The sequence below is a fragment of the Gouania willdenowi genome, chromosome 19 (genome assembly GCF_900634775.1).
Source record: "Gouania willdenowi chromosome 19, fGouWil2.1, whole genome shotgun sequence".
Taxonomy (NCBI): domain Eukaryota; kingdom Metazoa; phylum Chordata; class Actinopteri; order Blenniiformes; family Gobiesocidae; genus Gouania; species Gouania willdenowi.
This window is the reverse complement of record NC_041062.1, coordinates 14,771,957-14,792,952: the sequence shown is the minus strand read 5'-3', so window position 1 is coordinate 14,792,952 and position 20,996 is coordinate 14,771,957. Positions and strand designations below refer to the sequence as shown.

Genomic DNA, 20,996 nt, shown 5'->3' with positions numbered 1-20,996 from the left:
TTATGTAAGCCAAGGAGAGCATGAGAAGTAAACATCAAAAATATTGGTTGAAAGACAAAGAACATTTCCTTATTGATCTGTCATATTACAACTCGAGATTACTGAACTAGAACTAGACCCACTTTTACAAAATAACCAGTGTTATTAAACTTGTCAAACTGTGTAATGTGTAATACATGTGTAATAACTGTGGGTTTTTTTTAACCAGAGGTGAAAGTAATGGATTACAAGTACTCACGTTACTGTAATTGAGTTGCATTTATGGATATGTAATGATTATTTTTCTAAATAAGTACTTTTACTTGCACTTAAGTACGTTTTAAAAGAAGTAATTCATTACATTTCTACACCCAACCGTTACTGAGTAAATTATTAGTTTTGTTTTAAAATGATCAACAGACATTGTGAAACTACACAAAAAATTAAACGACCAAAGGCATCACATCGTAGCCGACCAATCAGATTAAACGTGACACACCGTGCCAAAATAGCATTGAATACCAGTTATTTTCTTAGTTGTTTTATTTAAAAAAGAATTTGACAAACCATTTATTTTATGCATGTAAAATAGATTCAAAATGCTGCAATTGTGCAAGATTTGGTCTCTTTCTTTTTTACGTTTATACATGAGATGTTTAGTGTATGCAAGGGAACCGCGGCAAGATTTATGACCAAAAATGAACGTGAGGGGTGAAAATAACTAGTAACTTTTACTATGAGTACTACTTAATTCAGCTACTTTTTACTTGTACTTGCTGTTTAGTGGAGCGGAAACACAGTGAGAAGAAAATAAACACCAGAGTTTCCTATGAACATACAGTATATATGTATTTTAAGCAATTTTTAAACCATGTGTGGTTGCATCAGTGATTTCTGCTTCTCTAACAAAGAACCAGAAGTAAGTGGTATTTTATTTGATGTGCTATCAGCACTGAAAGTGAAGAAAACTGTGGAGAATCCCCAAAACAGCATGTCAACAGTTTTACAGGATCTTTGCAGAACAGATGCTTCAAATTCAGGCTGTTACAATGACACCCGCGGATTACTCTGCGTAAGTGGGTCACAGTTTCTGTCAGAGTCTGAAGTTTTCCTCTTATTGTGGGAATGTCGCCTGAGTCACACACCGTGTCATTTTCTTTTTCATTCCCGCTGAGCTTCTTTGTCTAATCTTTGCTTTTAGTTTTTTTCTCTCTCTTTTTTTTTTTTTTTTTTGTTGTTGCAATAATTCCAACAATCCTCAACGGGAAACTTTTCAAAATTTCATGCTTCTCAGTCATCATTGCAAACAATTACAGGCTTTGAGATGTGAAACGAATCCTGGGAGATACCAACTAATTAAAGCTGTGGTTGCTGTAGTAGTCAAGTATCAAACTCATGGCCCGGGGGCCAAATCCGGCCCTTTGGAACATCCAATTCGGTCCACAGGAGGAAGTAAAAATGAGAAAGAAAACATGAATCATTGTGTAAATGAAACTCAACAATATTCATAGTCATAAACTGAACTGAAACTCAAAAAAACTCAAAATTCTTTTAAATCCTTCAATTTTCCTCAAATAATGACATAATATTTCCCTTACTTAGATAGAAATTGGTCACAAAATCTATGAAATTTAAAGTGAAGATCCTGTCGGGACTGATATCTATCACTTATTGCTTGGATATGGTTGGTTTCTTACATATTTTGTATTTTATATACAGTATAAGTAGAAGTGAAACCAAGGGCATGCACAGCAATGTTGAAATGACCTGTTTTCCCACAAAAGGTCTGTGGCCCACTTGAGATCAAATTGCACCATTGAACCTAAATTAGTTTGACGCCCCTCCTATAGGAGAAAACTGTAATAACAGTACACATCTACTTCTATTGTAATGCAAATCTTCACGAACACTCAGATATATAATTTGTTATTATTGGATTTATTTATGTTATTTTCTAGGGTCTTCTAATCTATTTCATTCAATTGTAGAATATATTGAAATATACAGTATGTAACCAATTTCTTAACAATAAATGGGCCACTTTTTCCTTGTACCTATTTTACTGACTGTTGTTCTCTGTTTGAGTAATATATCATTTAATCAAACCTTTTCTAGCATCCCCCACTTTAAAATAAGTAATACACATATGTGTAATTTGGGCTGATTTCATATAACTGGTCTCACTGGAAGTCGAACATGAGAGACATTAAGTATTTATTTATTTTTGACCAGCTGTCCATGACCCACCCAGTACAGGTTCATGACCCACTTTTGGGTCCCGACCCACCAGTTGAGAATCACTGTCATATAAGTTCGATATCAGTATCAGCCGATAGTCAAGGCAGCAACATGGGTATCGTATCAGAAGCAATAAAGTTGTATTGGGACACCGGTTTCACATACTGTACATTTAATGCTTCGTAAAATATCATCAGATTTGTTCATTTCTAGCTGCCGTGCACAGAATTTTGGACTCATTAGTTAACCTATTGAGCTTGTTATTTTAAAAATAAATATTTTCTAATTGGCAACATATTTTGGTCAGTTTGAAACGTCTTTGTTGGGGATTTATTTTATGTGCGGCACATTTTGTGGGTCTTTAGTCCAGTTATTACCACTATTTTGTCTCTTTTTCTGGGTCTGATTGGGATTCCTTTGTGTTTCTCTTACTCCCAGTCCCATCCAGTTGAATGAATAATACGCTGCGTGACATGATTAACAGCTCCTCCCTCTTGTGATCCAACGTTGCCATAAAGTTGCGTGCACTACTTAGAGAACGTCTGTTTACTGGCAGACATTGTCTCCGTCTGCTTTTCTTCTGCTGTGCTTCAGTCGATCGATTCATGGAGCTTTTTCCAACAGGAGTTTAAAGGAGTTTTTTTTGTACCTGATGTTATTTTTTGATATTGAGCTGTTGTGTTGGATCATTTCTCCACCGTCTCCTCACTCCTGCCACTCCTTAGAACACAGAAATAGAAATGATTGTGCCTTTATTTTGAAAATTCAGTCATTCAGCATTTGTTGATTGGATACATTTCTCTTTTGAATTCAATAATTTTCAGTATTTTGTTGTGATTTTCTGGATGCAACGATTATTAATTAAATTGCATTTGCAAACACGTTATCTTACACTCATATTCTTATTTTTGAAGTATTCATTTTTTCTAATTTATTTTGATTTGTTCCCTAAACTAAAGTGTTACCATTTTGTTTTACAAGACTTTATTAGGTTGCTTTATTTTGAAATGTTGAGTTAAATTTCTTTTTAATCTCGACTTTAAAGCATCGTTGATGACACGGACACGTAGGCCGAGGGTAGAATAACGGCGTATTGCTGCAGCACTGGATATAAATTCTTTACGCTGACGGTCAATAAAACTGTAATGAGTGCAGAGCGTGTACAGCATGGAGTGACTTTTAACTTCCACAGTTTCCTGTGTGTGGCCATAGTTTCATAAGTACACTTCAACAACACGACATCAAAGTCACTACTAGCCACATGTGATGGTCAAATAAATGTTTCATCGTTTTCATCCACTCTTATAGTGTGGATAAATAGTGCATTATCATTAGTGATGATTAGTTGCTTTTATGTTTTCATACAAATTAACTTCTATAGTTAATTTTTGTTTTAATTTCCTTCCCACTGTACATAAACCCTGTGTCTGCAGGGTGTGATTGTTTCACACACACACACGTGAACCTGTCGACTTTCGGGACGACATGTTTTTTCATCATCTTGTGCTCATGGATGTGATTTATTTCTTTAATAAAACACCAAAAGGTCTGTAAAAAAACTATAAAGTCACTTTATTGCAACTTGCATACGCCAAGCTGAATTCGCACTGAACCAAAAAGCAACCCTTTGCACTTCCATTCCATGTGGTTTTCAATCCATGTGTTTTCCATGTTAGAATAAAGCCACATAAAACATCTCTATTTTCTATTTCCTTTTCTTTGTCCCTTCTGCAAATATCTAGTTTCATGACTATGGATGGAGGAATGTAGCATTAATGCTAACAAAAGAATAATCTTATTGTTTTTAGTTTCTCCACCTTACCTGTGGAATGACTTCCTGGTCTGGCAAAAGATGCTGGAGAGGGCGGAGCTGACTTTTAAGCTGAGGTCCACGCCCACCAGACCAGACCAGACCACGCTCATTGACCACACGGGGGCCACTGGGAGTTCTTCATGTTAGATTTTAGTTAGTGTCTATTACGTTCTCCCCTGTGTGTGTGTTTGATGGACTGATCGCATATTATATAAGTCTCCCATTAGGGCTGGGCGGTATAACCAAAAATGTATATCACGATATTTTTCAAAATTCTAACGGTATGATGTTTTTTTTTTTTTCTTTATGCATAATCAGGTGTTCACAGCATTTTCTATAATATTGTAGAATAATTCCACACTAGTAGTAATACAAGTTTGCAACAGCAGCCCAATGGCTCTTTGTCGCGCTAGCTTAGCTTTAGCATTAGCTTGATTTCTTGCCTTAAATGCTGCATACTCAGTGGTGTGGTGGTTTGTTATGGTGAATAAGGTAGTGTTTTGTTTGCAGCTACACCAGGACTTATTTCCGCGTTACAAATTGCGATCCCTTGCTCTCTTTTTTTGTGTATCACTGCCGACATGCTAAGCTAACTGTGCCTCCGTGTCCGTAAGTGTTGTTCTCTAGTAGCAGAGGCATGCGCATGCAGGCACACATGCTCACATGCTTCAAAGCTTTCAATGGTGTCTTTGTTATTCATTTACACGTATAATTTACACCAGGGCGCTACTGTTTACCTTATTATTTAGAAGTGCTACGTTGAAAAGGGTCCGGTCTGAAATGCGGCGCAGCGTAGCGTTCCGAAAGTTGTGTAATCAAATACAGTACACTGGTAAGGGGGTATATTAACAATTCATGTCATTACGAAAATATATACCAGTATTCGGTATGAACTGGTATATCGCCCAGTCCTATCTCCCATTGTGTGTTAGCTGGGAGGTCTGTTGGTTGTGTTAACTTAACACCATGCTTTGTTCAAGTTTCTTTTTTGGAGAAAATAAAACCCTCATTTTTTGAACTCCAAACCTGTTTCCTGTTCCTTGGCTGCTCGGTCCACGACACTTGGAAATGAATTTATGAACTAAAGCTAGATATTTATTTAATGCCACTTGTTACGTTACAGTAAAGCTGTGTAAAGGCAACATTTCTGCTGTCCTCTGATTTAGACCCACAACAGTTGTTGTGCATTGATGAAGTCCACACTGAGACGGGAATGTATAAAAAAAAAACATATTTAATAAAGAAAAGAGCAAAGAATAAATACAACAATCCTCCTCCGCAGGAGGGGTGAAGCGCAGAACCCTGAATGAGTAAAGTAATATATTTTATAGCCGATGAAGAGGAAGGGGAGGGAGGGTGTGAAGGGAGGAAGGGTTTTGATGGAAAATGACTGCTTCTACAAAGCTCTGCTTATCAGAGTTTTGTTATGAGACGTTGAGTAGAGACTGGTTTTTGCTGGTACTGTGAATACAGCACAATCTGTCTGTACTCCCGATACGTAAGCTAATCTAACATGACTCAGCAAAGGAAAAAGGTTTCTGTTCAAACACATGAAAAATTATACACATGAACACTTATTTGATGATATGATGATTAATGTAATAATTGCCATAATAGCTGTTTTGTAGAAAAACAATGAATTTAAAACAATTGTCTTATTTAGATTTAATTGAAGGTTTTAAGCTAAAGTGTAAGAGATAATGAAGATTGTTCAATAAACTTATAAGAAGCTGTAATTTTTCAACTTTGACAATGAAGTTTAGCTCTGAGATTCCTCTTTTTGTGAGCAGATGCTTTTCTTCTTCTTTGAAATAATGAATTAAAGAAAAGAGTGCAGGCCTGTGCTTTTGCCTCCATGCATGATTGGAGTAGAGCCTGTTCACACTCCAGTGGTCTGAAGACAGCAAGCGATCTCCTTCTGTGCGGCCAAGGTAAACAACATACATACAGTACATGTATGTGGAAGCATGACGCTATACAAACTCAATCATGCAAACACATACAGTGCATGAACACAAGCGTCTCTCCCAGGGGATGCTGCAGTGGAACACGATGCATTCATGTGCACAGGAAACACACGGTTTCCTCCAGGGCACGCTACTCCTGCATCAAATTCAGCTGCACACTCACACACACTCCGTGCACATAAATGTGCACACCTGATCTCATGCTCTTTCATTTTTGGTGCTGGAAACACAAATAAAGCTGGTGTTCTACCTCATCATTAATATTTCTACCAGAAATCTTTCCTTGTTTTTTCTTTTTTTGTGAGGTTTCATGATTTCATCATTCATTGACTGACAAAAATGGATTTCCAAAATAATTGACTAACTGTAAATTAAGTTCTGGCCTTTGTGTCTACTTTATTTCCAAGCTTGTTTGTTTTTTAAAGGAAAAGTGACAGATTAAAGAAAAAGGATCCCTTCCTTTTTAATAATTTCACATGTGAAACTAATAAATGAACCTGTTCTTTAGCAGATGCTCATTCTGCCACATCCTGATCGCACCAAAAGTCTCATGATGTGCAATATAATAATAATACACAAAAAACCCTTTAAACAACGAGTTTCTGCATAGACTCGCCTCAAAAATTCACTTAACTTCTGTACACACTGTATTGCAAACAATAACAAGTTTAATACATATAATGAAGCCAAAAATACTCTAAATAACTCCAAAACTACACAAAATGACAACAAATAATAACAAAATGACTCTCAAATACAAAGAATGACAGCAGACATACACAAAATACAGACAAACACACAAAATGACAGAAAAGTACACAAAATTACTCCAAAATACACAGAATGATACAAAAAACACACAAAATGACAACAAATATGATCAAAACGACTCAAAAATACTAAGAATGACACCAGACACGCACAAGATGACAGAAAAATGAACAAAATGAGAACAAAAATACACAAAATGACAACAAATATGATCAAAATTGATTAAAATTCTAAGAATGACACCAGACACGCACAACATGACAGAAAAATAAACAAAATGACAACAAAAATACACAAAATGAGAACAAACAATAACAAATAGACTCTAAAATACTAAGAATGACACCAGACATACACAAATGACAAAAAAAAAACCCAAAAAACCCCCCAAAAAAACCAAAAAAAACAAATGACACAATACAACAAAAGACAACAAATATACACTATAAGATTCCAAAACATAGAATGACAGAAAAATAATTAAAATGAGAACAAAAATATACAAAATGACTCAAAAAACACAAACAAAACTTAGTGCCATCCTGTTTTAATGCTCAGATCAGATCATTGTTCTAAACTAAATTAATATATTTATTGTGGCCCTTAAACAATCACATATCTGTGGCCCTTTCTCTGATGAAACCTGCCCATCTTCATTGTATCATTAACTCCTCACAGAATGCTTCACATTATCCACCGTGCACCAGTCAAATGCAGACGTGCTGTAAACAACTACATATAAATGTACGGGGGCAGATTTTTTCTTCGAAATCAATATTTAATCCTAATATAATTTAGTGTTAATCTAACATGTAAAATCCCCAAATCAGCTTTTCTCTGAGCATCTCCAGCCCACAGGGTCCATATAAACGTAGCAGGACATGCCCCCATGCTGAGACACGCACACACACACACACACACACACACACACACACACACACACACACACACACACACACACACACACACACACACATATACATGCTATCTAATCGTCCCTGACCTGTCAGCGAGTCGTACACACGTTCTTGCTGGTCACGCTTGTCACAACTGCTTAGCGTAATTTCCCCACAGACATTAGAGCTGTACTATAAATATGTTTTCCTGTGTTTGTTCTCACCACTCATTATCTGGTGTGTCTGATAATAGTAGAGGGAGCAGTTTTACACAATCAGCACTATATAATGTTGAAAGTGTCTATTTGTACGGTTGCCGTACAGACAACCCCCGGTGCTATTGGTACGGTTACCGAAGTACACGTAGATACACACATACAAAAAGCTGCTGCTAAATTTCCCCATCACTGAAAATATTAGTCTTCCTCAAATAAAGGTTTGGTAATCTACATATATCATTAATATACAAAATAAATACATTTGGACCCAAAACTGACCCCTGTGGGACTCCACAAGTTATATTTAAGCAAGTTGTTTTGCAATCCCCTATTTGCACAAACTGATGCCCATTACAGGTACTTACTGTATGTAGCTTCTCGTCCATTCTAGTACAACCACTCTGATTCCATACTTTTCCATTTAAAAAAAAAAAAATTAAAATAATTTGAGTTGAATGCTTTTCTCAGCCCTATAAATACACTTACTGCTTCATTAAAATAACCATATGAAATTGCATTATATCCACAAATGTAGCAAGACTTTTTTATCTTGTGCTGTGGTGCTTTGATCTTTCCTTACACACTGTGCCATCGCCAGTTCCTTTGGTTTATTAAGTCTCAATAGAAGAAGTGAGAACGATACAAATCCACAGGGATGAGAAAACAAACAGACCTGCAGACAAGCAGACGAGACAATCTGGCAACAAGCAGCACTCAGGACGCCACTTGTGTATAAAAGTACCAACTGATAAGAAGGCAGAGGAAGAATGGAAGAACAATGAGAAATAACATTACTAACCAATGGCTGCTTACGTTGTATTTCATCATTTAGAGCTGAGAGGTGTTGATTAGATTAGATATCAGCCATGATTTATTTAGTAGGATCCTATATTATCTAGCCCATGAGTTGCACTAGATTAGTTTTATTCTGGTAACAGGAAGGTCAGCTTTTTACAGGGAGTTGTTTCTTTTGACTTTAAAGTCTGAAGTTCTGTTCAGAAACACTCTGTTTTTCTGGGTGAAATGCTCCTTCCATCCTAAGAGCACTCACTACATTATGTATTCATAAACACACACACACACACACATATATATACTGTATATATATATTTATATATAGATATATGGCTCTAGCTCCTCCTCCCGCTGCTCATGTCAAACGCAAATTGGTTTTTTTTCATATTACCATAGGGGCTTCTGGGAAAAGCATCGCGTTTCCATGTGCGAAACTGAAAAGTAACTTTGTGTAATCAATTGATTTTAACAATGTACCTGTAATCTGATTACCAATCATTTAAACTGTAACTGTAACAGATTACAGTTCCTCATATTTTGTAATCTGATTACATAAGGCCGTTACATGTAATCTCTTACTTCTCAACACTGGCTGTGTTTCACACGAAGCAGGTTGTATGAGAAACTGGATACATTTATAAAAGTGAAAGATCCCAGATATAAATCGAGCGCTGAATTGGGTTCTTATCTAGAAATGTTGACTCACCAGAAAATATCTGTTCTCGCCGTCTGCTACATTCATCTCCTCCTCCAACAATAGATGCAGCCAGTCCCTGAACAGACCTCTGTATGAATAACTACACCAAACTGGACATATTTTAACCTTTTTTCATCAATTTTCTTGCCATATTTTTGCTCTTTCTGTCACTTCGAAATAAAATTTTAATGCCTTTTTTGCACAAGACATTTTCGGCACTTTCCACCACTTTTCCCACCTAATGTCACATATGTTGACCCATTATTGTCACTTTTAACCTATTTTGACCATATTTCACTTTTTTTTTTTTTTTTTTTACCAATTTAACCACATCCACCATTTGTCATGCCCATTATTTGCCTGTTAAACTAACTGTTCCAACATTGACACTTTGAACCTTTTTGAACACTTTTTCTGTCTGTTTTTGGCCACTCTAATTTGCAATTTTTAACAAATTTCTGTGGTTATTAAAAATCCCATTTCACCACCTCTTCCACCTTATTTGCTCACTTTTAAACCATTTTGATTGTGATAGAAACAAGGATTCACATCTTTAAGATGAATATATACTATGGCGCAAATAATAATAAACATCCTGGATAACAGTGGATAGTATTCAGATAAATAAATAAAGCCAGGATTTGATGCTTCTTAGAAACTTTTTGCAAAACAACAGAAGTTATAATATTTTCAGATCAATGGTGAGCTTATTCCACTCCTTGATAACATTTGATGAGCATGTGAAATTTTGTTATTTGCTTTATAGGAAAATTATTATGGAGAGAGTCAAAATTATTGTTATTACTCATATTAAATTATTATTGTTTGTGTAATATTTTCCATCATCACAAATGTTTTACCAATTCTAAGTATATAAAATACATTATTTATTATTATTATTATTATTATTATTATTATTATTATTATTATTATTATTATTATTTATAACCATAGGAGGATGCTGAAATCATGTTGCCAAGTAGGGCTTTGGAATTCGTTTTAGGGCTGACATGGTATTGGGCAATGCCATCACCACTGCTGACTTATTAAAAATGAACACAGCTCCTTTTCATTTTGATCCAGGACATTCAGCAGTTTTGCACCACTTTTAGCACACTACAATGTCAGGGACTTTCCTAAAAAAACTTCAAAATATTTGTGAAAAAGGGATCAAAACGATGAAAACATTAACAAAGCAGGTAAGTCATGAAGTGTATTTAATGGCAAATATACATAGAAATGTAATACAATAAAAAAAATACATTTTGTTTCACAAGGGCCTTTTAACACCTCTAAAGGTCACCTTATAGTGAAACAAATAAAATAATAAACACTATTATAAGTAGTAATATGAGAATAGTAGGGGAGGGTGAATAAAACAGAATAGAATTATACATATAAAGAAATTACTCCTGCACGGAGGAACAGCAGCAGCCGAAAAACGTTTTACAAATTTGGGAGAAGAACCTCCGAACTTTTTCAAACTTCGTGGGGATGGGGAAGGGGACGTCTTCCACTCCAGGTTCATTCTTTGAGGAAGTTGATTTCAGATTCTCATCACAATGATCAGGAAACTGTTCGGGAAATGAACAGATTCCTGAATCATTTTGAGTTGAAGGAAGACGGAGTTCATTTCCCCAATCCTGGCAAGGTTCCTGAACGCTTCCAGTGTCATCTTCCACATGAGAAAGAGGGTCCTTGGGGACGTCTGTCTCAATTTGTGTGTTTTGACTGGATGCAGGAGTCTGCAGGACCTCATCAGCCTCTTCAGCCACATGTGCCTCACCATCCTTCACAGGAGTAACAGTTCGTGAGGCCTTTGTTGGCATTAGTGCCTGTGCAGTGGAAAGACTAGAGAAAAATTAAAAAAAAAAGATTAGTACAAAAGTCAATAGAACAACAAGTTGATCTCCGTGTGTGATTGCCTCCTCAGTGCAGAAACTCACTAGTCACTGCTGTCTGCTACCTGGCTCAGGTGGGTCATCGTGATAAATGGATGCTGAAGAGCATCAGTCGGAGAGAATCTCTTCTCCTCATCCAGAGTCAGCAGGTGCTTGAGGAAGTCTATGAACTCCCTCCTGTCCATAAACTCTGCAGCATCCTCTTCTTCATAGATCTGGATTTAAAAAAAGAAAAGAAAAAAAAGAGTTCCTGTAGGTCCTTGCACAAGTTCAAACCTCTCTCGCTCAAAACATGTGATAAGTGTTCACAAAAAAATCAACCGTGAGTAATTTAATCTTATAAACACATGGATAAAGTAGGTTACATCTTAAAGAAGAGACCGCTGCTAAGTATTTGAACTCAAAGATTGTAGAGAACACTTACATAGATCAGGTCATCCAAGGAGTTGAAATGAGGGCGCCTGGTGGGCCATTCCTTGGCTTTCACAGTGTTAATACTTGAGTATTCTTCTGGTGTCTAAGGAAATACAATGACAATAATAAGGGTTTAGGATAAGTTTAAGGCAACAGTCAAGATTCAACAACAATAAAAAAGTATGTTTTACCAGGAGCCTCCATGTTAAGCCAAGCTCATCTTCATCCCCACAAAAGAATCTCTGTGCATGCATGCCAAATAGGAGCTGGTCTTCTGATGGCATTCCAAGACACTCCACCATGGCTTTCATCTGCAGAAAGAACACACAATTACACACATGAGGGACCGTTCTTCAAGACTTTATATACATGTTTGAGAAAGAGCATGTAGGTCATTAAATGGATGGAGGGATGGTGTATAAAAAAAGATGACCTACCATGAGATATTCACATCTGACAGGGAAGAGGTTGGTAGTCAGGTAAAGGTTGGCCAGCATATAGCCCAGTCCCCACATGTCAATGGCCTCTGTGTACGGAAGGCCAAGACACACCTCTGGAGCCCTGTGAAGCAAAATGAATGAAATACGTTTTAGAAATCTGATGCTTAGCACTAAGTACCAACACTATAATTACTAAGGGTGTATCGATTCATCCACTCGATTGATTCATTGATTTATAATCCTACAATCCAACGACATCAATCTGTGCTCGGCCTTCCAGATGACATTAATCAATATAAAATCGCTTTAAGAGGTAATCAATCGAAACGTAGCCTTAGCTTGCTAGCATTAGCTCTGCAGAAAGCCTTAAGCTCACCATCAAGTTAAAATGAAAAGTACCAGGTAGCAGAAAAGGTCACATACTGTTATTTAAACTGAAGTGTTGGTTGGACTTCATTCAAATAAAATGTGAATACATTACATTTATGTTCATAATATATTCATAGACGATTCCTCTACAAGAAAATTCAGGAATCTATAAAACCTCACCTGTACTGTCTAGTATTCAGGGATTTTATTTCAGTCACACTGGTTGAATTATTATTTTGACTAAAAACTTACAGAATCAATTTCAAGTCACTTAATCGTTTCAGATCGAATTGTTCTAAATGAACCAATATCATCTTTGAATCAAATCGCCAACAACGAATCGAATCGTAGCTAAAATGAATGGTTACACCCCTAATAAGGACACAGGTTTGTTGCAAAAACACAGAAGTCATTCAGGCTGACACCCTCATACCTGTAGCCAAGGGGTTGAAGCCACTTCCCATGCGGTGCGGAGGAGGATGGATGAGCCAGTCCGAAGTCAATGAGCTTGACTTGTAATGTATCCTCCTCAGTGTTTACCACCATCACATTGTCAAGCTTGATGTCATTGTGGGTGATCCCCAGAGACTGGAGTCTCTGTAAGGCTACCAACATCTGCAGAGACACGATGAGAAAAGACAGAATTAAAATGGAGTTCCTCTTATGGAGCTGTTTAAGCTCAAACTTTAACTCAAGGCTCAATTAGCAAGAATTATCATAGATAGGATTTTAGTCACACAATAAAAAAGGATCATACCTGCTTGGCAATGGGGCGGATTTGGTTCACATACATTGAGGAACCCACTACAGTTTTGAGATACTGTAATAGGTTCATCTCAAGCAATTCAAAGACAAGGCAGGTATAGCTGGAGTACTCGAACCTCTCGTGGAATTTGACCAGGTTAAACTGGTCTGGATCCAATTCGTTGATTTTACTCAACATAGACAGCTGGAGGGGAATAAAAGCACAATGTGATCGTCTTTATATCACTATTCCCTAGTTAAAGACCTGTTGGAGGCACCAAAACTAGGAGAGATCCAAACACTCACCTCCTCCTCCACGCCTTGCACAAACCCGTCCTTCATGATTTTTACTGCCACTAGTTCCCCGGTGGAATTAACGTGGCATTTGGCCACTTTGCCGAAGGAACCTTCTCCGATGAACTCAATGATTGTGTATTGAGTTGAGCTGCTCTGCAGAACCTGTCCTACAATTAGTTGAGACTCTGTCAAAGTGGATAGACAGGACACAAGGTTAGTATTCAGTATTTCAACAGTGAGACTCACATAAACAAGGACATGTTGTCCTGGCCTGTCATTTTGAAGTTTGAGGTTTTTTTTTTAAAAAAAACAGTCAAATCTACTTTTAATGTGAAGTCCTGACTCTGCATTTATTGCATGTGTTGCATTTTTTGTTGGTTTCACTCTAAACTGTATTATCTACATTAAATATCAAACAGGTTTTTTTTTTTTCAAGAAATGTTATTTTCAATTTAATTAAACCAGATAAAAGTAATTTTCTAAGGATAAGTTGTAAAACTTTTTAAGTAAATCTACTGATTTACTAAAGTCTTCTTTCATCTTTAGCAGATCAGAGTTCATCCTCATATTTTGTTTGTAAAGTCTCTTACCTACAGCAGCCATTTCTCAATCAGGTTTTTACAATTTGAGCTTTGAAAATATTCAAATATTGCTTATTTAACTTCTGGACATATTAAAACCAGAATAAAAAATAATTTTCAAATGATAATTTGTAACATCGGTAAAGTCTCTTACCTACAGCAGCCATTTCTTAATCAGGTTTTCACAATTTGAGCTTTGAAAATATTCAAATATTGCTTATTTAACTTCTGGATACTTGGATCAAGAGAGAATGTTTGTCCAACTGAACCACAACCACTCAGACAAGCTACTGGAGTTATGGCTTTGTTTGGCTTTCTTTCATCTTGCAGCCATGGCAACCATACTTGAAAGTGACCATCAAACTGTATTGTACATGCATAAATTCAGTGTTGATAAATGAAATAAATATACTTAGGTAGTTTTTTTTTTTTGTACTTTTACTCCACTATTGAATTAAGAATATAAGGATGTAGGACTGGAAAAGTTTTAAAAGACTCTCAAACTGTACTAAACAGTATCATCTCCATAAAATATTGATCTGTTTTTTTCCCCAAGGAATGAAATGTCCAACATATTAAAACCAGAATAAAAAATAATTTTCAAATGATAATTTGTAACATCGGTAAAGTCTCTTACCTACAGCAGCCATTTCTTAATCAGGTTTTCACAATTTGAGCTTTGAAAATATTCAAATATTGCTTATTTAACTTCTGGATACTTGGATCAAGAGAGAATGTTTGTCCAACTGAACCACAACCACTCAGACAAGCTACTGGAGTTATGGCTTTGTTTGGCTCTCTTTCGTCTTGCAGCCATGGCAACCATACTTGAAAGCAACCATCAAACTGTATTGCACATGCATAATTTTAGTGTTGACAAATGAAATAAATATACTTAGGTAGTTTTCTCTTTTTTTGTACTTTTACTCCACTATTGAATTAATAATATAAGGATGTAGGACTGGAAAAGTTTTAAACTTCTTCAAACCCTTTTTGAACAGGAATATCTTCAATGAGATGATTATTAAATATACATATATGTATTCATTTATTATTATTATTATTATTATTATTATTATTATTATTATTATTATTATTATTATTATTATTATTATTATTATTATTATTATTATTATTATTATTCACTTTTCTACTTTTAATATTGATGTATATTCAATAAATAAAGATCTAATCTAATCTTCATTTCTCTCAATGCCCTTGTTGCTCTGTACATTTTCTCACCTGACAGCAATTTTTTTTTGTCATTGTTACATTTTGGATAATTAATTAATTAATTAATTATTGAGTTGATAAATGAAATAAATATACTGAGGTAGTTTTTTTTTTGTACTTTTACTCCACTATTGAATTAAGAATATAAGGATGTAGGACTGGAAAAGTTTTAAAAGACTCTCAAACTGTACTAAACAGTATCATCTCCATAAAATATTGATCTGTTTTTTTCCCAAAGGAATGAAATGTCCAACATATTAAAACCAGAATAAAAAATAATTTTCAAATGATAATTTGTAACATCGGTAAAGTCTCTTACCTACAGCAGCCATTTCTTAATCAGGTTTTCACAATTTGAGCTTTGAAAATATTCAAATATTGCTTATTTAACTTCTGGATACTTGGATCAAGAGAGAATGTTTGTCCAACTGAACCACAACCACTCAGACAAGCTACTGGAGTTATGGCTTTGTTTGGCTCTCTTTCATCTTGCAGCCATGGCAACCATACTTGAAAGCGACCATCAAACTGTATTGTACATGCATAAATTCAGTGTTGATAAATGAAATAAATATACTTGGGTAGTTTTTTTTTTTTGTACTTTTACTCCACTATTGAATTAATAATATAAGGATGTAGGACTGGAAAAGTTTTAAAAGACTCTCAAACTGTACTAAACAGTATCATCTCCATAAAATATTGATCTGTTTTTTTCCCAAAGGAATGAAATGTCCAACATATTAAAACCAGAATAAAAAATAATTTTCAAATGATAATTTGTAACATCGGTAAAGTCTCTTACCTACAGCAGCCATTTCTTAATCAGGTTTTCACAATTTGAGCTTTGAAAATATTCAAATATTGCTTATTTAACTTCTGGATACTTGGATCAAGAGAGAATGTTTGTCCAACTGAACCACAACCACTCAGACAAGCTACTGGAGTTATGGCTTTGTTTGGCTCTCTTTCATCTTGCAGCCATGGCAACCATACTTGAAAGCAACCATCAAACTGTATTGCACATGCATAATTTCAGTGTTGACAAATGAAATAAATATACTTAGGTAGTTTTCTTTTTTTTTGTACTTTTACTCCACTATTGAATTAATAATATAAGGATGTAGGACTGGAAAAGTTTTAAACTTCTTCAAACCCTTTTTCAACAGGAATATCTTCAATGAGATGATTATTAAATGTGCATATATGTATTCATTTATTATTATTATTATTATTATTATTATTATTATTATTATTATTATTATTATTATTATTATTATTATTATTATTATTATTATTAATAAAATTATTAATATTACTATTATTATTATTATTATTATTATTAATATTATTATCATTATTATTATTATTATTATTATTATTATTATTATTATTATTATTATTCACTTTTTTACTTTTAATATTGATATATATTCAATAATTAAAGATCTAATCTAATCTTCATTTCTCTCAATGCCCTTGTTGCTCTGTACATTTTCTCTCCTGACAGCTTTTTTTTTTTTTGTCATTGCTTTATTTTGGATAATTAATTAATTAATTAATTATTGAATTAATTAAAAAAAAAAATAAATAAACACATTTTATGTCATTTTTGTGCGTCCTTATATTTCTTCCATTTTCAGCTTCCAGTATCTCAGGAACTACATCACATAGGAAACTGAAATTTGGTATAGTAATACAGTTCCACCTACTCTTTCAGAATATACAAAACGATCTCACATACATCCTATCTGGTGGACATGCCAGCTCATCAAAATTGGAAAAAAGCTCTGGAACATGTTTTGGTCTTCAGTTAACAACTTAGCATGTGCCGCTTCCTGTAATTTGATCATCTTTGAGCTACTGTATGTACATAGAATGTTCACATCACTAATGATTAGTCACATATATGCATTGGTTCTTCTTGGGTGACAGTCTCTTGAAATTCGAAAAAACACCTCTTTTAATATAAGGAATATAAGAGAAAAAAAAAATCTATTTCTTGGGATATAATTTTTTTTATTTATGCGACTTCTTCACTTTTATTTTCGACCCCAACTTTGTGAATATTGAAAATCTTTAACATGAGGCCATTGTAGCTTGCTTCTTTGTCTTATAATCACGTGTTATTTATTAGTTTTTATCCCCAAACCCCCAAAAACATTTTTCCAATTTTGATGAGCTGGCATATCCACTAGATAGGATGTATAGCAGATATTTTTGTTTATTCTGAGAGAGTAGGTGAAGCTGTATTACTATACCAAATTTCAGTTTCCTGTAGTTCTTGAGATATTGGAAGCTGGAAATGGAAGAAAAATAACGACGCATTAAAATCAACACATACCCCCCTCACTAAATTGTCCATATCTCAAAAAGTATTCATCTGCTCAAACTAAAAAGTACCCAGATTGCACGCATACGTCTCGCCGATGTCGTCCTCAGATCGTGTCTCGGCATTCTACTCCTAATGATACTACTTATAAAAATGTAGAACTGTAAACTGTCACTTTCTGCTTTGGCATTGTCACTTTTCTTTTGGCTATGCTACTGAAAATACATTTATGATCATGAACTGTGTCTCTCTTTATTTTGTCCACACATAATAAGCTATTTAGTGGTAGTATATTGTTGTTGTTGTTGTTGTTGTGATATTGCCATATTCCTATCAGATTTAAGTAAATACTCGACTATGGATATGGAGATATTTACTAATTGAATGATCCGAGCTAAATAAAGGTTAATATAAGCTGCAGAGAGGCCGCGCTGAGCATCTTTAATCCATCGTCCAAACATCGGCTGATGTCTCCGTGACGTCTGCCCATTGAGCAAACACTCTCCATAATACGTCTCGCCAATTCAACTTCATTCATCGTGCCGACGTCGGCGAGATATATGTGTGCTATCTGGATACAGTGTGCCTATTGAATAATCATGGAACAACTGGTAAACATTTCAGATTTTTTTTTTCAACCAGTGTGTGAGTTATTTGTTGAAAAGACATAAATGACCCAGATAGGAGTTGGTACACAGTAGAAAACAATTGCAATACAGCCGAAAAGGGTCAGTTACTGCGTAAATGTGTTTCAGGTGGTGACCGAAGAGCTTCCAAACCAATCTGAGTCAAGTTTTGTGAACTCAATGATTGAGGTCGTGGCCTGCAGTGGAAGCCTGGTGAAAAGTCAGCAGGTGGGAGAAGCTGAGCTGACCTTAGAGGAGCATAGAGTGGAGCTACTGCAGCAGAGTCTTAACATTTTGTTGCACAATGTAGTTGTTGAGTCAATCGCTGCAGTCAGGTGATTTAAGGGCACCGTACCATCATTTTTGTCCAGGCCAGTTTCATATTCATACAAAGCACTCTTCAACAGAGGAGTACTGTTTGTCTGTATACACACACATTCATTCCCTTGACCAGTCTTTGTTTTGTATAATGTTGACCGATTTAACACTAATGCACTGTTTCATGTGCTCAGCTCTATATAAAAAATTAAAAAACGTGTAGTAAGTAAAATGATTTATTGCCAAAATTGTGGTTGTGCAATATGTTGTTAAAGGTCCCATATCATGCTAATTTTCACCCATCTCCATTTGTTCTAAGAACCCCAAAAACATAGTATTTGAGGTTTATTTTCCCAAACTCTCCTGTTTACCATAGTTTTAGCCTCTGAAAAGTCTCTTTCTGAGCAACTCTACACAAACAGGCTGATTTACAGCCTACTCATGCATATTTAAGTGTGGGCGTGTCTATAGACGGGACACTGACTTTCTCCTCCCCGCACGGTGACGTAGGGCCAGAGGACGGCCCGCCCTCCTCCCACCCACTTCGTAGCCAAGCTCATGCTGCTTTATAAACACGAGACAGAGCGTGGGGGCGGGGCGTTCATAGACTGTAGAAAATACATACACAGCACTGCGCGAAGGACGCTGAAATGCTCACCTTTGTGGGCGTGTCTGTTTACATGTCAATCACGGCAGAGAGATTCCTGGAGGCGCGGCTTCTCCAGCTCAGTGCCGCGTCAAATTTGTCATCAAAGTGGAAACGCATCATCAAATTGGAGCGAGGTGTTTGGGCTCACCCTGTAGTAAGAAAGGACCAAATCACTCTAACAGAAAATATCTGTTCTCGCCGTCTGCTACATTCATCTCCTCCTCCAACAATAGATGCAGCCAGTCCCTGAACAGACCTCTGTATGAATAACTACACCAAACTGGACATATTTGAACCTTTTTTCATCAATATTCTTGTCGTATTTTTGCTCTTTCTGTCACTTCAAAATAAAATTTTAATGCCTTTTTTGCACAAGACATTTTCGGCACTTTCCACCACTTTTCCCACGTAATGTCACATATGTTGACCCATTATTGTCACTTTTAACCTATTTTCACCATATTTGACGCTTATTTTTTTTTTTTACCAGTTTAACCACATCCACCATTTGTCATACCCATTATTTGCCAGTTAAACTACTGTAACTGTTCCAACATTGACACTTTGAACCTTTTTTAACACTTTTTCTGTCTGTTTTTGGCCACTCGAATTTGCAATTTTTAACCAATTTCTGTAGTTATTAAAAATCCCATTTCACCACCTCTTCCACCTTATTTGCTCACTTTTAAACCATTTTGATTGTGATAGACACAAGGATTCACATCTTTAAGATGAATACATACTATGGCGCAAATAATAATAAACATCCTGGATAACAGTGGATAGTATTCAGATAAATAAATAAAGCCAGGATTTGATGCTTCTTAGAAACTTTTTGCAAAACAACAGAAGTTATAATATTTTCAGATCAATGGTGAGCTTATTCCACTCCTTGATAACATTTGATGAGCATGTGAAATTTTGTTATTTGCTTTATAGGAAAATTATTATGGAGAGAGTCAAAATTATTGTTATTACTCATATTAAATTATTATTGTTTGTGTAAAATTATCCATCATCACGAATGTTTTACCAATTCTAAGTATATAAAATACATTATTTATTATTATTATTATTATTATTATTATTATTATTATTATTATTATTATTATTATTATTTATAACCATAGGAGGATGCTGAAATCATGTTGCCAAGTAGGGCTTTGGAATTCGTTTTAGGGCTGACATGGTATTGGGCAATGCCATCACCACTACTGACTTATTAAAAATGAACACAGCTCCTTTTCATTTTGATCCAGGACATTCAGCAGTTTTGCACCACTTTTAGCACACTACAATGTCAGGGACTTTCCCAAAAAAAACTTCAAAATATTTGTGAAAAAGGGGTCAAAACGATGAAAACATTAACAAAGCAGGTAAGTCATGAAGTGTATTTAATGGCAAATATACATAGAAATGTAATACAATAAAAAAATACATTTTGTTTCACAAGGGCCTTTTAACACGTCTAAAGGTCACCTTATAGTGAAACAAATAAAATAATAAACACTATTATAAGTAGTAATATGAGAATAGTAGGGGAGGGTGAATAAAACAGAATAGAATTATACATATAAAGAAATTACTCCTGCACGGAGGAACAGCAGCAGCCGAAAAACGTTTTACAAAATTGGGAGAAGAACCTCCGAACTTTTTCAAACTTCGTGGGGATGGGGAAGGGGACGTCTTCCACTCCAGGTTCATTCTTTAAGGAAGTTGAT

General features: G+C 35.3%; 1 protein-coding gene across 1 annotated transcript; it reads right to left on the bottom strand.

Annotated features, from left to right (window-relative positions):
* Positions 1-10,780: 10,780 nt before the first annotated feature.
* LOC114481839 (homeodomain-interacting protein kinase 2-like) lies at positions 10,781-14,378 on the bottom strand. The gene is made up of 11 exons (XM_028476893.1): positions 14,357-14,378; positions 14,130-14,203; positions 13,549-13,724; positions 13,256-13,447; positions 12,932-13,113; positions 12,127-12,250; positions 11,881-12,000; positions 11,700-11,792; positions 11,321-11,490; positions 11,036-11,225; positions 10,781-10,948 (listed from the first exon to the last, which is right to left on the bottom strand). The coding sequence occupies exons 2-11, from the start codon at positions 14,140-14,142 to the stop codon at positions 10,781-10,783; spliced, it is 1,428 nt and encodes a 475-aa protein (XP_028332694.1). The 5' UTR covers positions 14,143-14,203; positions 14,357-14,378.
* Positions 14,379-20,996: the final 6,618 nt, after the last annotated feature.